At 33.7% G+C, this 19,803-nt stretch overlaps 1 protein-coding gene across 1 annotated transcript; it reads right to left on the bottom strand.

Moving 5' to 3' along the window:
* Positions 1 to 14,743: 14,743 nt before the first annotated feature.
* Smp_196890 (putative sh3 multi domain containing protein, endophilin) lies at positions 14,744 to 19,054 on the bottom strand (the record flags this gene model as incomplete). Its single annotated transcript, XM_018794303.1, has 3 exons — positions 14,744 to 14,847; positions 16,310 to 16,715; positions 18,206 to 19,054. 3 exons carry the CDS (start codon positions 19,052 to 19,054, stop codon positions 14,744 to 14,746), a joined length of 1,359 nt encoding a protein of 452 aa, XP_018648729.1.
* Positions 19,055 to 19,803: the final 749 nt, after the last annotated feature.

The following is a 19,803-nucleotide window of genomic DNA, read 5'->3' as shown; positions in this document are numbered from 1 at the left end:
CCGACTATCATTATCTTGTTGATGAAAATATTATCTAGGAGATTAGCTAATCAAACATTCAAAGTTGGCAATTCTCAAATGAATGAACTGTAGTAACAGATACAGAAATTGTGAAAATAGTCTAAGTTTATTCTTACTAATCAATTAGACTTTTTTTGTTATAAAATGTCTCCGAACATAAAATAATCTAAACACTAACATATAACTCTGTAGTCATAAATTGAATTGTGGTGTGTGTTACTGATGTCGACAGATATATGTAGTATGCATCATCAGTCGAAAGTAAAATAGCTAGAGGCAGAAGGTTAAGAGGATCAAAGTAAAGAGAACAAGAACAGAGAATGATTGGTGTGGAAACGCAGGAATAATGAAGTCTGAGGCAATTGATTGACATTTTGCAAAAGAAGTATTCGCTATATGGTTCTTAGATTTTACCAAGGTGTTCTGTAATTTTATGATCAAACACACTTGATTGTCCTTACTGGTGTTCTCGTTCACTACAACATCATCTGGAATAATCTACAAACTTTGCTGACGATATAATATTCATCCAATTATTTAAATGAAGCGTGAAATATAAGCTTTTATGATAAAGCCTATAGACTAATTTGAATAGCTTAATTTAGAAGTACAAATGTCAATAGTCGGATTAATAGAAACATTTAAAGTGGATTGTGTACCAATTGAATGAATTTAATTCAGTTTGAGTTTACTCACTTACTTACTTACGCCTGTTACTCCCAATGGAGCATAGGCTGCCGACCAGCCTTCTCCAACACACTCTGTCCTGGGCCTTCTTTTCTAGTTCTATCGAGTTTTGGTTCCTTTAAAATAATTTCTTTCTGATTCAGTTATTTTAGGTTCTGACAAACTTAACAAGTTATATAGTACTGTTATTATTATGAGTGTTGATTCGTCCAGTGAACTAACTTAAAATACGAGGAATTGTTTTAACAATTGTTGAATCATACCTGTTTCCAATTTGGAAAATATACAGACTAGTTATATTTTTAAAAAAAATAGTCAAATGTTAGATGTACGCTAAAATGGACCACATTCCTTCATATCCATTCAATCTTTACCAGTAACGTCTGAACTGACGTGTGCTTTAAATATTATAGAACCTAGTGGTTATCTAAACTTAATGGATAACGCTTCTGAGGCCAATAATACTTGAATCGAGACTGTATCTGAACATCAACAGTAGAATAATGTTGTGTTCAGCTGATGAGTTCCTAATCAGGGGAAACGCCACTCATCCATTCAACCGGTAACCAATATATCACCTAGTTACCAGAGATAAATAACGTTAAGAGTGAAAGCAATTCACATCATAGTTTAGAAAATCATTTTATGGTTTCATATTTTGAGTGCAAAATTCTTGGTTACAGTAGTTATCTGAGTAGATACTGATTTTTGGTCGTCTACTTGAGTAGTGAAATATTTAGAGTCCTATGCTGGGTATGGCCCCCTAAGAAAACCACCTGGTTTGGTTTGGGCACACGGGCAGAATCACAGCCCTCACACAAATCCAATGGGATTTGTGTGGCGCATATGTATCTGGTACTCCTTTGTACCAATATTTATGTGTTCAAATAAATAAATAAATAAAGAGTCTTATGCAAAATCACCCTCAAATCTATTCATAAACCGTAGACCTAGCAACCAGTCAAGACATTTACTTTTTGAAAAGAATTCCTCTGAAAAATGGTTTAATGTATTTGACTGAAATAGTCTTGAGAGTTTGTACTATATCATAATTTAAGAAAGTCAAAGTGTAAGCATAATTGGTCACATTTATTAGTCATTTTCACTGACTGATTTTATTCTGATTTACTTCTCTCCCTATATTTTCTTAATGTCTCGTGAAACTTCCAACCACCTCTGTTAGGTATTTGGACTTCAATGATCTATTTGAGTTTATCTTTTAAATACTTACTGTATCACTGTATGTTTGTATTCATCCACATTAGTGATCAACTCCGCCTGTATATCCTCTGGAGCTACTGCCGGTCCGAAGCTCGGATAAAGAATCAGCTGTTTTAAATAGTATTTTTTACAATCTCCTATTTATAATTATCAGAAATATCAGGTACAAATAGTATATGTTATTTTTATACAGCGATTTCATAGTTGATAATGACATATCATACTTTTAATGGACGTTGTTGGGGAGGGTTCACGGTGGATACTCATCTTTATGAAAATGAAACAGGAACTTTGAATATTTATGAAGCAAACCAAAAACCGATGGCTTTTTACTTTTGATTTTGCATATGCTAAATCAAAATCTAATTTATATTTGATCTTTATCAGAAGATGGTTTTGTGGAGATGTTTGTAAATCAGTAGTTGAATTCATGCATCGATTGAAGACAAACCACCATGAAATTTCTGGAAGCACTAGACGGCTGTTTCATCTTGATATGGGACTCCACAAAACCTTCTTCTGATAATAATCATCATGTGCTCACTAGTGACTGGCTTCAAGAGATATTTCGTGGAGTACTAGTGAGAAACCATGACCAGTAGTGTTCAACTACGTCAGTTGTGAGATAGTAACTCACGGAAGACAATGGTGGACGGTAGCGCAATTTTGTGAATTGGTTAGCGTTAGACATTAACACCGTTGGATACCGGGTCAGCGGTCTAGAGGTTAAGCGTTCTCACTCGAGACGGATAGGCCCTGGGTTCGAATCCCAGAATGAACAACAACTCAGATGCAGGTACATCCGGCTGACGAGTCCGAAATAGGATGAAACGCGCGTCAAACTGGCTTCCACTGCTAGCCAGTTAACTTCAGTTATTCAGTATGAAGCAGTTTAAACTTATTTTATTATTGTATGCACGATATTGATGAATGATCTGTTTAAACCAAGAAGCTGATTACTCTTTAAGCATTATATATGACTATGCTATTATCTACTGCTCACGTAGTTTGAGCAACATCCTTTAAACTACCTCTCCAGTGGTGTTTAGAGCTACATTATACGTTTTTTGATCATAGTCATTTCCAAAAATGGCTTATTTCGAACTGCTCTCATGTTTCCTGTAGCTTGATGAAGTTACGGAGGGTTACAGAAAACTGCTGCATTCATTGTTTCTATAGTAGAATGTTTTACCAAATTCATCTACACTCAAAACTTCACATCCTTGATATACTATAAACTGTTACTTTATAAAAGAGATTTAGGAAATCTGACTCGTTCAGTGAATCGATTGAAATCTACCTACTTTGTATACTTAAAACTTACGATTTGCTCTTCGGTTTCAGATCAACTGAATTAGCCATTGTCAATCTTCTTACAATCTATTGTTTCAATAATTCTTGCGGTTAAATTGAACAATAATTGTTCTATTGTCCTTATTAAAAGAAATAATTAGCGAGATTATTGCTCATGTGCTACAATATTACTGTTTCAAATATAAAACAAGATGTTTGTTCACTATAAAAACAACCAGTGAATTAATTCAAGCTCTGGTTTGTTGATGATATCATTATCAGGAGAGGTCATATTAATAATGATATAACTATCATCCCCGTTAAACAGATTGTTGATAATCTAAACTTAATAATGTGGTGGGTAAAGAGTCGAACGCTTGAAGAGAGAGATACTGAATATGAGTTTTAGTGTGGACGTCAACGAACGTATTTGCATATGTTCAGGTGACGATATCGTAGTAGGACGAAACACGTGTCCTGATTTCCGTTGCTAGCTAAATAATCAAACACAAACATATTTTGATTTCAGTGCTTTTATTACTCACTTTAAAGCACTTATATTTGATCTATCTGAAACGCTACTAATTTAACACTTGAAACCCCAAACCTCTGCAGTTCCCAAGGGAGAGTAAATAGAACAGAGTAAAATATACAATAACGATAAATTATCCATTCAACATGTATCCCAAAACATTATGAACTGGTAACAGGCATCATATTCATTTTAAAGACGAATTTTATCAAACGACTGGACGCGTTTCTGAATCTAGAGAGTTTTAACAAGAGCTGGGAACCTAAGTTTCCTACACCTGTTGACGTAACATCTGATGCAATGTCAATCTGAAGTTTGACACTCAAATCTTTGTATACTTTCGTTTTTCAGTCAGATAAATACTTCAGGTATCGGAATAAGGTGTAGACGGCCCAATATAACATAAAGAACCATAACTTCAACAAAATGCATCTTTATAATTGATACGTTGACTTATATTAAATTTATTTGTTGTTTTTAATGGACATATTTGCCGTGGTGGATACCACTGTAAAACCAGTTGGATGCTTCCAGCTTTTGTAAGTGGTTGTGTAATCTCTGTTGATACATTGATTGAAGGGTAAAAACGTCCATTCCATTCTCGTCTGTTCTGCTTTTAACTAGTTTCCTGTCTTGTTTTAATTTTACAACTTTGGTAATTATTTTCATAGTAATTGTAACCCTGTAGTTATTGGTAAACAATTTCGAGAGGTAATTTCAGAAGCTCCATTAAAAATTCTTGAACAGTGAAGATTAGTTGTGTCAGATGAACTGAATGAAGTAGGATATGTAGAATGTTAGATGCTAACTCAGATATATTATTGGCCATCAGGGTACAGATACATACACGATGAGTGTTCGACCTTTATGTAGCAGGATCTTGAATACACACTGCTATTGTGATCTTCCACATTTAGATGGAATTTCTGTTCACTGATTTCTGATTTGTAACAGTTAACTAACTAAGAACAGTTCGTATAATACATTATGAAAAAACCCAATTATTTTCAGTTTTCCTTACATTTAATCAATAAAGAAAATGAAAAAATATTGTTTTTTCTTCCCAGTTTTTTCTCCCATTATTATGAGTAGCATTTGTCCTGACAATCGAACACAGTGACATTAAGATTTTAGATAACAAATGAAATGAAGGAATTCTTTAGAATAAATGGAATATAGTTAGAAGTCTTATTTGGAACTAGTCAGTAGGATGTATCTTCCTACTAAGGTTGATTTACCCTGTAAGTTTCGAACATAGTACCCATCGCTTAGAATGTCAACACTTTATCTCTTTAGTACTCCTTATGACTACTCACTTTTGGTACCGTAATCATGGATAACATACAATGAAACCACCATGTTATACATTTTTTAAAAAATATTGTAGTGAACAAAACAACAGTTGGGGACAATCAAATGTATTTAAGCACAAATTACAAACTATCTCACTAAATTCTTATAACCATACAGCAAATAGTTAATGTGCAAACTATCAATCTTCACTGTTCCTTTTGTAAATATCAATCCATCTTCTCTAATTTCACTGTTTGTGCATTTTCCTACCAATTGCGCGTCATTTCAGTTCTTTTCTTGTTGGTCTTCTGCCAAAATACATTCTATGTCTGACAATCACCATATATTACTTATATGGATATAAGTACACCACACCACAATATAGTAACAGAATAAACGGTTTGTTATTAGTCTCCAGATATTTATCAACATAGATAGTATGACAAATTAATTAGAAACATGAAATTCGCGCTAAAAAGACAGATAAATGAATTTAGTTTCGATTTTTGATGCTATAAGGATATTTATCTTACAAATTTAATATGAAATAAATACAAGCGAAAGTTAATAGAAAGGGGTTTTGTGGAGATTTTAGCAATTTTATAGTTGAGATGATGAGTCAATTGAATCTAGACCATTATGGAAAGCCTGGATGCATTGGACGGTTGTTTTGTCCTAATGCAGGACTCAGAAGCGTACATCCACGATCCCGCTTCACGAGATAATAACTTAGGACCTATCGGTCTCGCGCGCGAACGCTTAACCTTTAGACCGTTGAACCTATATCTAGCTGTGTTAATGTCTAACTTCAACCAATCCGCGGAATTAAGTATTCGGCATATTTTTTTTTTCAGAAATTGCATTTTATGTTACATTTAATAATGACTTTGAATGTGGAAACTGATTAGATCGAATGACCTGTGTTCAGAGTGCATAACTATTAAGCTTCTTATTGATCAGTTTCTGTCTTTTTTCAATAAAGTTCGATAATGTTCATCAATTTTCTTGAACTGAGTTTATATCGACCTACCGATATACCTAGCTCTACAGGAGCAGGTCAGCTAATAAATACCTGTTTCATTTCCTACCAAACTGTTACCTGGCAATGAAATTTACACTGGAAGTTGAAAATAGGCAGATCATCTAATTTCTAGATGTTGAAATGTTAAGAAAATCTGATGGAACTCGATGAATATCTGTTTTCAGAAAAATCATCTACCAAGATTTTAGAGCTAGATCCCTATTATTAGAAAGGGAGTTCGCAAACATGATGGCTTAAAGAAGTATTAAACTTTCTAAGGGAAATATTCAATGATAGTGGATAATCACAAAATTATTCATTAAAATATAAGACTCAGACAACTGAAAGAGACAGTAACTCATGTACAAAAGAAAATCTTTTATAAGAATAGACTTTACGGCAACTTTGAGTTTAGTAATTTTCGGCCAACCATTATTCTCTAGTAAGCTATCATATCTCGGTTAAGTCAGTTAATTTATTGATTTTACAAGTTATAAGTAGACACTATGGTAATGAAGAATAAACGGTTCAGTTCATGAAAACTTAGTGATTGATTAAACATTTAAAATGGTAAGCCATCATTGGGATGAATTCACTAACTTCTGGTCTGAGCCATATTCATAGATGAAGACGATATGGTTGGTGACTCTGAGTCACATGGCTCAGGATTGATCACAATAGGATAGGTGTATACACTCTTTGTCTTCTTTCAAACCGTGAAATAAAAACTACTTCCTGCATTTTTTTTATACAAACTGATTCTTTTTTCCTGTATCATGTCCTAATATAAAATCATTTTTACTACCATTGAAGTTACTGCTTCTATGAATTCGGTTATCATCTTATAGTGCTCATAAGGTATGGCAAGTTGAACGTATGCGCCTGGTTCTACGTTGTAGACGACTGACTATCATTAATATTAAGGATATCATTGAATTATTAGTTAGTGAATAACTTATTTACTTACGCCTGTTACTCCCAATGGAACATAGGCCGCCGACCAGCATTCTCCAGTCCACTCTGCCCTAAGGCTTTCTTTCTAGTTCTATCCAACTTTTGTTCATTCTTCTGATATCTCTCTGCATTTCTCGGAGTAATGTGCTCTCTAATCTTCCGCTTCTACTCTGGACTTGAGGATTGTATGTGAGGACTTGTCTTGTGACGCAATTGGGTGCTCAACTCAATTTATGTCCTATCCAAATCCAGCGTTTTTCCTGATTTCCTCCTCCACTGGAATCTGGTTTGTTCTCTTCCACAGTAGCTTGTTGCTGATAGTGTCTGGACAACAGACCCCAAGTATTTTGCGTAGGCAACTGTCAATAAACATCTGTATCTTCTGGATGATGACTTTCGTATTTTTCCACGTCTTCGCCTGGAACAGTAGAACGGTCTTGACATTTGTATTGAAAATTCTGACTTTGGTGTTGACAATTGTTTTGAGTTCCAGATGTTCTTCAGTTGTAAATAAGCTGCCCTTGTTTTGCCGATCCGCGCCCTCATATTTGCATCAGATCCACCGTGTTCATCAATGTGTTGCCCAGATATATAAAGGTTTCCATATCCTCCAAAGGTTCTCCGTCAAGTGTAATTCGATTGGTGCATGCTGTATTGTATCGGAGAATCTTGCTTTTCCCTTTGTTTATATTAAGACCTACTGCTGCTGAGGCTACTGCTATACTGGTCGTTTTCTCCTGCATTTGTTGTTGCATGTATGAATAAAGCATTCTTTTTCTACAGTCTTGTATTTTTCCGTGCATAAGCATCACAATCTCATTCAATTACAGTTAACAACGGATAACAGTCATTTAACATTTAGTTCAAATCATTACCATCCTCATTTAAAAAAGTAAACAGAAGTTTGTTAAAGATCATTTCGAATAAATTGAGTATTGACTAAATTATTATCAATAAATGAGTATATAGAGATTTACTGATGTTTCGTAACTTAGTTTAAGTCACTTCTTCAGAGAAAGTTTCCATCTTTTTTTATTTTAACATTATCAAAACGTATAATTTAATTTTTCTAATCATAAATAAATCATTATTATTATTATTATTTTCATTCATATTTCTATAGTGGTGAAATTAATTCAACAATACCAACATTTGAAGATCATGCTATTAAATCTATGAAACGTGTTACAGATAAAGTACAAAAAATTATGAATCTAGATCAAATCGATAATGTCACTAATTCAATTGATTCCATAAAATTATTACCACCATTAGCTAATAAATCTATAACAAATAATCAATCAAATATATCAATATTATCTAATCAATTAACTGATACTACTACTAATACTACTACTACAAGTAATACAAATGATAGAATTAATAATACTACTTATAATACTACTAATAATACGGAATCAAATACACAATTCATTTCATGTTTTCAACAATTTTTTTATTATTTTATTGTAGCTTTTATTGTTTATAAATTAATTATTTGGTTTAATTTAAAACCAACTTTTGGTTAATATTAGAAAATCAACCAACCAATCAAAATACAAGATGATCATATACACACAACCTCAGGATACAACGACAACAGCAACAACAACATCAAGATCATCATCATCATTATCGATTCATTTACAAGATTTTCTTTTGTTTCTATTTAATTATAAACATTCATGAAAATGAATATTAAATATATATAATAGATTGGATTTAATTTTCTCTTTAAGATATTACTGAAATACAATATGTGAATCCATATTCATTTATTATAATGTATACATAATAATTCAATGATTATACTACTTATTATTGATTATCTCATTAATTTATTCACCTTACTATTATTATTACTATATTACATCACCTTAATTCAACTGATTATCATGTATATGGAATATCTATATATCAAATGGAAGTATTTTCACAATGAATTCTATTTTGTATTGATAATAAGATAGATGGATAATGAATGATATTTATTTGTGTATTACACATTTACCATAATATATATCATTCATAATGAATGATATCATTTTATTAATAAATCAGACAATCAGACAGTAACAGAAAGAGACAGAAAGGGTTAACTGTTAAAATTGTACGAAACTTAAAAGAAACATAATATATATATATATAAATATATAGTTGCCTTGACAATTGAAAAATCAATAACCAACTAATAATCAATGAACCAACAATCTTATTCATAAAATGATGACCCCTCCAGCTTAAAAAATAAGTGGCGTTGATTCGCTCAGACAAAGAAAACAGAAATACTTAACTAATCTTAGATTCATTTCAAGCTATTTTTCTTTTTTCTCTTTTTTTATGAATGTATCCATATGTCATGAAACAGAGACAAAAAGAGGGAGGGAGTAAGAGAAATCAATAATTCCCCAATGTCAACTCTATTTTTACCCTACATCATCATCATCATCATCCTCTTTCACATTACATATACTTTATTGTTGTTAATGGTGGTGTTGTTGTTGTTGTTACTGTTTATCAATTGCATAATATTTTCAGATAATTTAAATAATAATTTTTATTCAAATTATAAATATATATTACTTAGATCTTTAATTACCAGTAGTATTGATTTGGTTATAATTTTTTGTGAAAATTTCTTATTTTTTATTATGATTGTAATTTCACTTTCCCCTCCCTCTCTCTTTCTTTCTCTTATTTCATTTCAGAGTATTTTATCAATTTTTTTTGTTTTTTGGTTTTGTGAAATAAAACAAGCTACATTAAAGGAATATACACACTGATAATGATGAACTATTGAAGGTGTACTACTACTACTTATAATGATAATAATAACCTGTTCTTCGCCAAATCTTCTATGAATACGTCTCATTTTGAATGATTAAAAAAACAATATTGACTGAATAGAACTGAATCAATGTTTTTCTATTTGGATTACTAAATCCTATTTCTGTATATTGATTAACCAAAAAAAAACTATTTACCTGATATTAGTTTAATAAATTCTGATCATAATATGTTGTTTATACTTTTAGATAGTGTTTTAATACCATTACATTAAAAATGGTGTTGTCACTAGATGTTAATAATTCTTCAGAAAAGACGATGCTTGAATATCAAGTCGCTGAACATACTCAACTCGGAGTGGTTTTACGAGCATAGAGCAAGTGTCTTAGATTTTATTGTTCCTTCATTTTCTCGAGCGCAAACGCTTGATCTGATATTCTTAGATATATGCTCATCATTGATTGGCTTTAAGAGGTATTTCCTACAGTTTTAATGAGAAGCAGTGACCAGTAGAATCAGACCAGGTCTGTTGTGTGATAGTAACTTACGGAAGACAATGGTGGACGGTAGCGCAATTTTGTGGATTGGTTAGACATTAACACCGTCGGATATCAGATCAGCGATCTAAAGGTTAGGCGTTTGCACTCGAGACCAATAGACCCTGGGTTGGAATCCCAGGTGGCGGGTTGGTGGATGCGTACGGCTGAGAAGTCTCATGATAGGACGAAACGGCTGTCCTGTGCTACCAGGTTTTCTATTGTGGTCTAGCTTCAATTGACTCACGATCTCAACTATAGAATAAGTTATCATTGGTGTTTTGATTTAATAAAGGCAATACGTATATACGTGAATAAGTGGTAGTCCAGCTTCAATTGACTCATGATCTGAACATTAAAATTACTAAAATCTCCACAAAACCCCCTTGTGATGATTTGTTCGTTAGAAGCTCGAGTCGTCTAACCAATCACACGAATTTATGATTGGCACAACGTATCACAGATTATTCTGCGGTAATTTTAAATTATGTCACATCAGTAACAATGGTAGATATTGACAAAACTCAAAACACTATAACTGTAATTCATTTGCGATAGGTGAGTAATTCAAGGATTTTAAAAGATTAGTAGCTTACTATACCTCTTTACCGGTTTAAATTTTATGTTTCTGAAGGTTTTACTTAAATATATCTTGAGGTTTTCGGGTTTTGTACCAAAAGGAAAGCTTTATTTCTGCTTAGTTCAATTTTCTTATCAACAGAACTAAATGCATGAGAGTAGCTTACTTGACAGCAAGAGCCCCCTTTCTTTTATATAGTATGTTCATTGCTTGCCATATGGGGGACTTCATGGATTTGGTAACAGCTTTTCTACTAATCGATTCCATATGTTGACTGATTTTTATTCTGTGCTAGTGAACTCCCGCCCAGGTTTATTTATAGTTTTCGATCACTTAATTGATTCGAATATATGACGTACAATTATTGTCGTCTATTGATTTAGTGCAAAATGTAGTTTTGAGTACCATTACATTAAAAATGGTGTTCTCACTGGATGTTAGTAATTCTTCAGAAAAGACGATGCTTGAATACCGAGTCGTTGAACATACTCAACTCAGAGTGGCCGGGTTTTCCCAGCATAGAGCATAAACTACTCTCATTAGCCAAACACGACATTTTATTTTCATACTATAGTCATGAGAATGTCAAAAACGACCATTTTGACCTTTATTAAAAAGACTGATTTAATCTATTATTCAACAACCACGACTCATACAACTACCCAGGTAAACTAACTTTTTGACTACTACCTTACTAGGAGTAAGTGCAGACACACAATCGTGTCAGACTTGCAGGAGTACTTTGCATTTAGAAGGTGTAACGTGCAAGGCATATTTACACAAACTGCTTACCAACTGATTAAATGCGTTTTGTATAAGAAACAATGAACGGTAAACAAGACACATACATTTAAAGATATAGCGAGAAACGAGAATATACAATAAGCAGCACAAAAGTAAAATGTAATATTAGTTATTATTAATATTGATACAGCAAAGATGAGGTATTCTTTTGTAAAAAAAAGGAAAGGTAACGGGGAGATCTAAAGTATTCCTGGGAAAAGTCCAGAGAGGCCATGAAAAGGCTGAGAAACATCTTTATTCAGCATTGAATAGAAGTTTCACAGAAATATCTAGGAAATAAAGAGTCACATTTTTAATTAAATGTTTACCTATCTTGCTACTATGTTCAGTATGGTTTAGTGGAGTAATGGTGCGTGTTCCAAATATGGTTCACCAATTTTGTGTGGGCTAGGGTTTGACTCCAATTTAGATCGTATGAATGATTGTTGTCAATATATATACATCCTGTCTATCCTCGTATGTAATAAATGACCACATTGGTGAATAACGGAATTAAATAAATCAAGTACAAGAAAGGATTTCGAATACAAATATTTTGTACACTCATTGATCTGGACAGAAAATCAGAGGGATAAAGCGAATAGAAAAGAGTGAAGCAAAAAATGACAAGTATTGGAGATAGCCAGTAAGCCAACTCACTTTTATCGGGTATTAGTCGATATTTATAGTCAGATAAGAATAAGCTACAGACAGGAGATGAATAGGACAAGAAGTGAACACACATAAGCTCATATAGAAATATAGTCAGGGTTAATAAGTGAATAATTAACAAGGTCAAAACGTGACTCTAACTAAATAGGTAAATTGGCTTGTACAGAAGCTAGAATGAGGGTATATGGGCTTAACATAACCAACTGTCGTGCCGAGGATAAGTTGTTTAATATAGATTAAGACCTTGATGCGGTAGGCTGACTGGCTTAACTTTGAGGCTAGTATGCGTGAGTTCGAAGTGGAGTAGAGAGACGAAAACTATTCTATCACCTGATTGGTTGACAGGGACGCGAGAGAGAGAAGACAAGACAACTGGAACACTACTCGCTTTATTCCAAATTCCAATCTGGTACCCGATTTCAGATTAGTGTAATAAGATACATGAATAATATAGATGACTAAGCCGACCACAACGTACAATAATTAGGAAAATACAATTATGTCCAAAACTGAAGGATTAGAGTTGAAAATAGAGTACAAAAGATTACGTCTAAATTACAATAGCTTTGGAACGAACAGAAAAGGCTATGGCAATGAATAAACTAAGGACAAAAGTAAATGTTACAATTTTACAAACTTTGAATGAAATGAAATAACTTCCCCAAAATAAGCTTCCGTAGTTTGGTTAAGGCTTCTTGTTTCACTGTTCACATCACACAATTAATTGTTTCTGTGTATAGATTGAATTATAGATGGAGAATGTAAAATGATTGAATGATTAGGTAAATTAAATTACTTTCTTTATTGGTATATACAATAATTTGTTTTTTTTGGGGGGGGAGGGTTAATACGAATCAGCAACAATAATCGTTATAATAATAGTCAATTTATTCAATATCAAATGTCTAGTAAAATGGGGGGTGGGGTGGAATAGGATGATAGATGTTTGTGAATTCGTAGCGTATCTACTTAACTAACTATACAATATTTAACATTCAGTGACCGAATATAATTTCAGCTTACATTATGATGTATGGTACTTATATCGATATAAGTATTATATATCACAAGTCAGGAATAGAATGTCTGGCAGTAGAAGGTCGAAAAGGAAAGAACAAGAATAGTAAGTGATTGGTATAGAAATGAAGGAACATTGGAAGTATTTATTGCTTGGATCTTTGATTTGACTAAGACGTTTTGTAATTTAAGTTCAAATACATTCAATCGTTACCACTTCTGTTCTCGTTCATTATAATAACATGTTTAATACGGTATTCATAGCATAACAATTACCAAACAAGCAAGCATTATATATACAAACAGTTGAATTGTCCAAATTATACTTTAATAGTACAACATAGTAGTAAATATGATGATATACATCATCATCATGAATTCCATATCCAAACTGTTAATTTTATAATGTGGAGAACTACTACATCCATCGTCAAGAAGATACAAATATTAATAAACAGCTGTTTACGCAAAATACTCAACATTCACTGGCCGGATACTATCAGTAACAGCGTTTTATGGGAGAGGACAAACCAGTTTCCAGCTGAAAAGGAAATTAGGAAAAGACGTTGGAAGTGGATAGGACATACAATAAGGAAATCACCAAACTGCATCACGAGTCAAACCCTAACTTGGAATCCAGAAGGGAAGCGGAAAAGTGGAAGGCCAAAGAACACATTACGCCGGAAAATAGAAGCAGATATGAAAAGGATGAATAACAACTGGAAGGAACTGAAAAGGATTGCCCAGGACAGAGTTCGATGGAGAATGCTAGTGAGCGGCCTATGTTCCTCCACGAGGGGTAACAGGGGTAAGTAAGTAAGTAAGTAATTTTATAATGTCTGGAACTCTATATCAAGCTCATATTGCAGTGTTGTGACTTGAACTTGGTTAATGAAGGTATTTGTGTGTATTACTTATCCTATTCATCATTTGTCTAACTATAAATATTGAATTACGCTTTATTAAATCGAATTGGTCCATTCACATTCTCCATTTTACTTTCTTGCTTCTTATTTTGAATGTTTCTTTGGATAACTGATTGCTTCAAATAAATTTACCCAACACAACTTGTATTTACCTTCTTCTTCTTCTTAATATCACCGTCATATATACACGAAGTTAGCTTAGGTAATGTAACGAGTTGAAATAGAGCATATATGTACATAGTATATTCATATTGTTCATTCATCATCATCGGATCATGATGGAAGAGATCAGCAGATAGATCAATTTTTTTTTAACTTCATTTTAATGATATCATTACATAAAAATTGATTACAATTTTATCAGGTATGTTGAACAAAACAATGAAGATATAAGAATGAGTTATTGGGTATGCTGAAGTTTCAAAATTCTTCAATATGATTTACTGGGAATAAACCTTTTTTATTATTCACTTCACCATACCACCAATCAGTATTAATTTTACGATAAATACTAATAATATCACCTAAGAAAAGAAAAAAAAGGAAAGAATTCAATCTATCCATTCAATCACATATATACTGTTATTGAATTCGATTAGATTATGTGTTGTGAACTTATAGGCCCACCTTTTATCACGGGATTTATTTGCTAATCGAAATACAACTTATCTGATCTTAGTATTATGCCAAGTCAATGACGTTCGAACAGTATGATCAGTCTAGAGTCCTTATTAGTCCTATGTCCGCCTATCCCGTACACTTAATTCCAGAACACTAATAAGAGCTTTAACTATGCGAATCATTTATTTTAAGCATATTTGGTTTATATACCAGACAAAACAGACCATATCACATCATAAATTAGGAGATAAGGTTTGTACAAGATCAAATCAAAATGTGGCTGTGAACGTGAAAGACTGTAATTCATAAACTGATTATAACTTAAGAATAGTAAATCGTATCATAATAGTCTACAGATTAAAATAAAGCTTAAAATATGATATGAGCCACAGAGATCATTCGATTTATGTGAAGGCTGGGATACTACTCGAGCGCCCAAAACGAAGCAAGTGGTTTTCTTAGGGGGCCACACCCCAAGCCTTTGACTTAAAGGTCTGATCCACAAGACAGTGGAGTACAGTAAGGAGGTGCATTCCCATGGTAGCGGTCACCAACAATAGGTTCATACGCCGTTTGTTTTCTTAGGATCCTGAAGCTCATGTGGACCATTGGTTTGGGATCAGAGTTTTCCAACACCTCTAGGTGGACACGAAGGGTCCAAAAATCCGGTTAAAGTGTCGAACATTCGCTTTTTGTACTATCAGTTTCGTAAACAACAACCCTCTGCGAGAAGGCAGTGAGTAGGACATCCCTGGCAGTGGTTGTATGCACGTGGGTATTTGAGAGCATTTCGAGAAGGAGAGTGAACTCTCCCCACTCTCGGCCATACCAGGGCATTTGAGGGCAAGGCAACTTTACTTTGAACAAAGTCAACTCCAGCTGACGAACACTGCTTTCTATAAGATGAAAGACACCTACTAGATCTCACTGTTACCTATAACCAAACAATTTTATAAAAGAAATCTGTGATTAGAAAAAAAGGTTATATCAAGGAAAAATACATGGGATGGGTGTATATGCCAACAAAGGCTGTTTATGATAATAGTGACATTTTCATATTTTTAAAGCTTATTTTCTATGGTTTGTTGAATCTTCCCATTACTGTTTAGGACTGCAATTGATCAGTTTCTTATTGGCATATATGTACATCCTGTGCAGAGTGCCTCGATATTGCCTTAAGTTGCTCAATTTCCACTAAAAGATCAGTATGAAACGTCGACCACTAAGTAATAAGTACATTTTGGTAATCAGACTGATTGTTTCATGCATTACTGACAAATAATGATCGACGGACAACTCAAGAGAATTTTATCCAAAATCCTTTGATGTTACACTATGAATGATCCACAAGTATAATGAACTTACCTTCTTGTAAATGAATTTCAGTGGAATTGCGAGGCAGATAGTTTCTCTGAACTTTGGCCCAACCTAAACAATGCAAATTGGAAGACGATCCAACTTCTAGATTCAAATCTGAATTGTTTTTCTTATCGGTCTCAATTAAATCAGTGTGAAAATGAACTGATTTACATGAAGAACTAGGTCCACTATCTATGGAGCCAGTATTACCTGAATCAAGAGAGCAAGAACTATTCGGAATGTTTACCATGCGTAAACATGATGGTTCTGATATTACAGATTTGGCATTTACTTTTCTAGATGACAAATTATTACTGTTGACATTATGTTCAGATTTGTTACGATTAGATTGTTGTTTGTTGTTAGATGATCCACGTAATCCATGGCTGAGACGAGACCAAAACGAATTAGTCTGTACAAAGAATTTAAAGACGAAATATATATAAACAACAAGAAGGAGTAGAATGGAGAGACTATAAATGATGGATGAATCAATCAGATTTAGAATAACATATATTGGATTTTAGCATGGAATTCATTCAGCCATTTGGCTAAATAGGCTTTTGGCACTTTTAGCTTATATCAGTTCGTGATGAAAACCCTAAATCTAATTCCTAACCCTAACCATCAACTGTAAATCAGGATCATTATTCTTCTTACAGGTTTATAACCCCTATTTAGTTCTGGTAAGTTGATGGAGATTCTTGAGGTCACTTTAGAGTCTCTGAAATGAAACATCGCCTGTCAAGGTAGGCAGTGGTTAGGTATATGTAACAAATGACCCAACCACCTCAGTTGATGAAGATTTAAGCCCTCCCTCGCTTTAGATTATAGTTTTTTCAACCTCACTAACATATGGAGGGTTTACATCGGTTTGCCATTCAGGTTGCTTGTAGATAGTGAGTAACTGAAGGGTGGCTGGATACCAGTTGAAATATCACCGAAAGCGTCTTGTCCATTGGTTCCATCTTCAGGATTGAGATTGAGTGATAGTCCCATCTTTTTCCGAGATAATTTCACAAACATATAGATTTCTAATATTCGTTTCCTTTATAAGTCTGAAAAGTTGTCTACTGTTACATATCGCTTCTTCCTTCTCCATCTTTTCTCCTTTCACTACCCACCACTACTCACGATCGTTACGTAAGCTTTCTATCAGCCTGCATTTGAGTTTCCTCGTTCCTCGTCGTGTTTCGAGCCAGACGGGATAAGTTCTGTAGACGCCGCCGAAATCCACTGATTTTTCTAACCTTTTGGTTTAGGTTACTACAAGATTACACTGCTGTTTACAAGGCCTTTTGCATATCATACCAAGCTACCAATTTTAAGCCATATCGATCAATATTTCCGAACACTGATCGAGGTTATTGCCAGGATCCTGACCAAGTAGTCTACACCAATCTAAATAACTTAGACCAATAATCCATAACCACATGAGCCGATCCAACGTTTCAGTCTGGACACCTCTAGATTTTTTCCAAACAAATCCTACGTTGGATAACATCGTCTGGTTAAGGAGAAGGGTGGTGAGTGATAATAGTAACAGTTAAACAACAAATTGTACAGTAATATTTACTTCTCCATATATTTCACTGTAAACTATAACATCATCAGGTGTTTTGTGGAGATTTAGTATTTTCATAGTTGAAAGCGTGAGTCGATCAAAGCTAGACCACCAGGGAAAACCTAGAAGCACTGGACGGCCGTTTCGTCCTATTATGGGACTCCTCAGCAGTGCGCATCCACGATCCCGCCTCGCGAAATTTGAACCCAGGACCTACCAGTCTCGCGCCAGAGCCTAGACTTGAGTTAAATATGGGCTAAAAAACAATTCATAAAAATATACACATAAAATACATTACATGTAGTAAACTTAACAAAAATGTTACCACTATTACTAACTGTTAAGATTTCTTTAGAATTTTCAGTATTATCCGACGAAATAGATGATGAATAAGGAACTGACGATATTGATGAACATTGTTTGTTCATAGAATCTTCAGTATCAATTTCATCAGTTGCCAATGGTACAATTGATTTATGAGAATTTCTTGAATGATCAAGCATCAAATGCTTGGAAATACTGCCAGTATTATTTTTAATAGTACCTAAACTATTATTAATAGTAGTAATATCAGTTCGTTCGGAATGAATTCTGGAAATTTCAGGTGATCGCTTTCTAGAAACTTCTATACTGGAAAATCGCTTGATTACAGTGGATCGATTATTGCTTTCTAATGATTTGTCATGATTACTAGTATCATTAGTATGATCATGAAAAGGTTTCTTTAATGTTTGACCAAATTTTTCCATTATGTTACCATTGTGTATACTGTTGGTTGATGTGAAAGTAACCGACTTTTCTGAACACGTAACATTTGGTTTAATTGGAGATTGAGACTGATTATGCATCATTTCTTGAGGTATATTGTGATATTTATCAGTTATATTGTTATTGGATGTAATAGTACAATGTGTACGATTCGATGTGCTTGCATTGTCGATATCATAATTATTATTACTATCATTATTCATACAGTCTAATATCCAAGAAGATTGTGATTGAAGTTGTTCACGAATCTTTTCAATATCTAATTGAAATATATTATCGTTTATATTTTCATATGTTATATCCTCTACAGGAAATGGAGGCCATTCTAGATAGAATATAAAAGCAAGAACAAATAGTAAGTACATCGTGCAAACATCAAAAGTTATGTGATGATACAGTTTACTAGTAACTGATAACATTTAAACACTGAAGGCTATAAAGTATTAGATAACTGTTTTGTTCTTGGTTAGAACATATGAACATTGGTACAAGGAAGTCCCAAATATATAGGAGCTACACTTCATAATTCAATTTGTGTAAGAGTTGTGATACCACCTGGGCACTCAGACCGAAGCGGGTGGTTTTCTAAGGGGGTCACTCCCCGAGCCTTTGACCCAAGGGTTTAATCCACAAGGCAATGTAGCAATGTTAGGAAATGCAGTTCCATGGAAGTTGGTGACCAACTATAGGTTCATACGCCATTTCTTTCCTAAAGATTATGGAGCCCATATGCACCGTCGGTTTGGAATCGGGGTTTTCCATCTCCCCTATATCCACTAACCCGGTTAAAGTGCCAGGCATTTGCTTTTCGTCCTATCATCTTCGGAAAAAAAGACCTTCGTGAGAAAGACCTCACAGGCAGTGGCTGCATACGCGTGGCCATGTGATAGCAATTTCTAGAGAGAGAGACTGATTAATTGCAGTCGTAAACATCAATCGGAATATTCAAATAAACAATACAAAATGAATTATTCTTATTCATAACAATCATTTTTTAATTCATTTCTTATAACTTTCTAGTTATCTACTTGTTTTGTTTTGAAATGTATCATTGTAGACTAGTCCTACACTTGTCAGTAAACTAGTAAATTACACAGAGCTCCTTGAATATTCAAACAATGATGGATTGATGGACTGATCCAACATGACCATCAGTTGTCTAAAGGTT

Source organism: Schistosoma mansoni, chromosome 1 (assembly GCF_000237925.1).
Source record: "Schistosoma mansoni strain Puerto Rico chromosome 1, complete genome".
Classification (NCBI taxonomy): Eukaryota; Metazoa; Platyhelminthes; class Trematoda; order Strigeidida; family Schistosomatidae; genus Schistosoma; species Schistosoma mansoni.
This window is presented reverse-complemented; position numbering and strand designations above follow the sequence as displayed.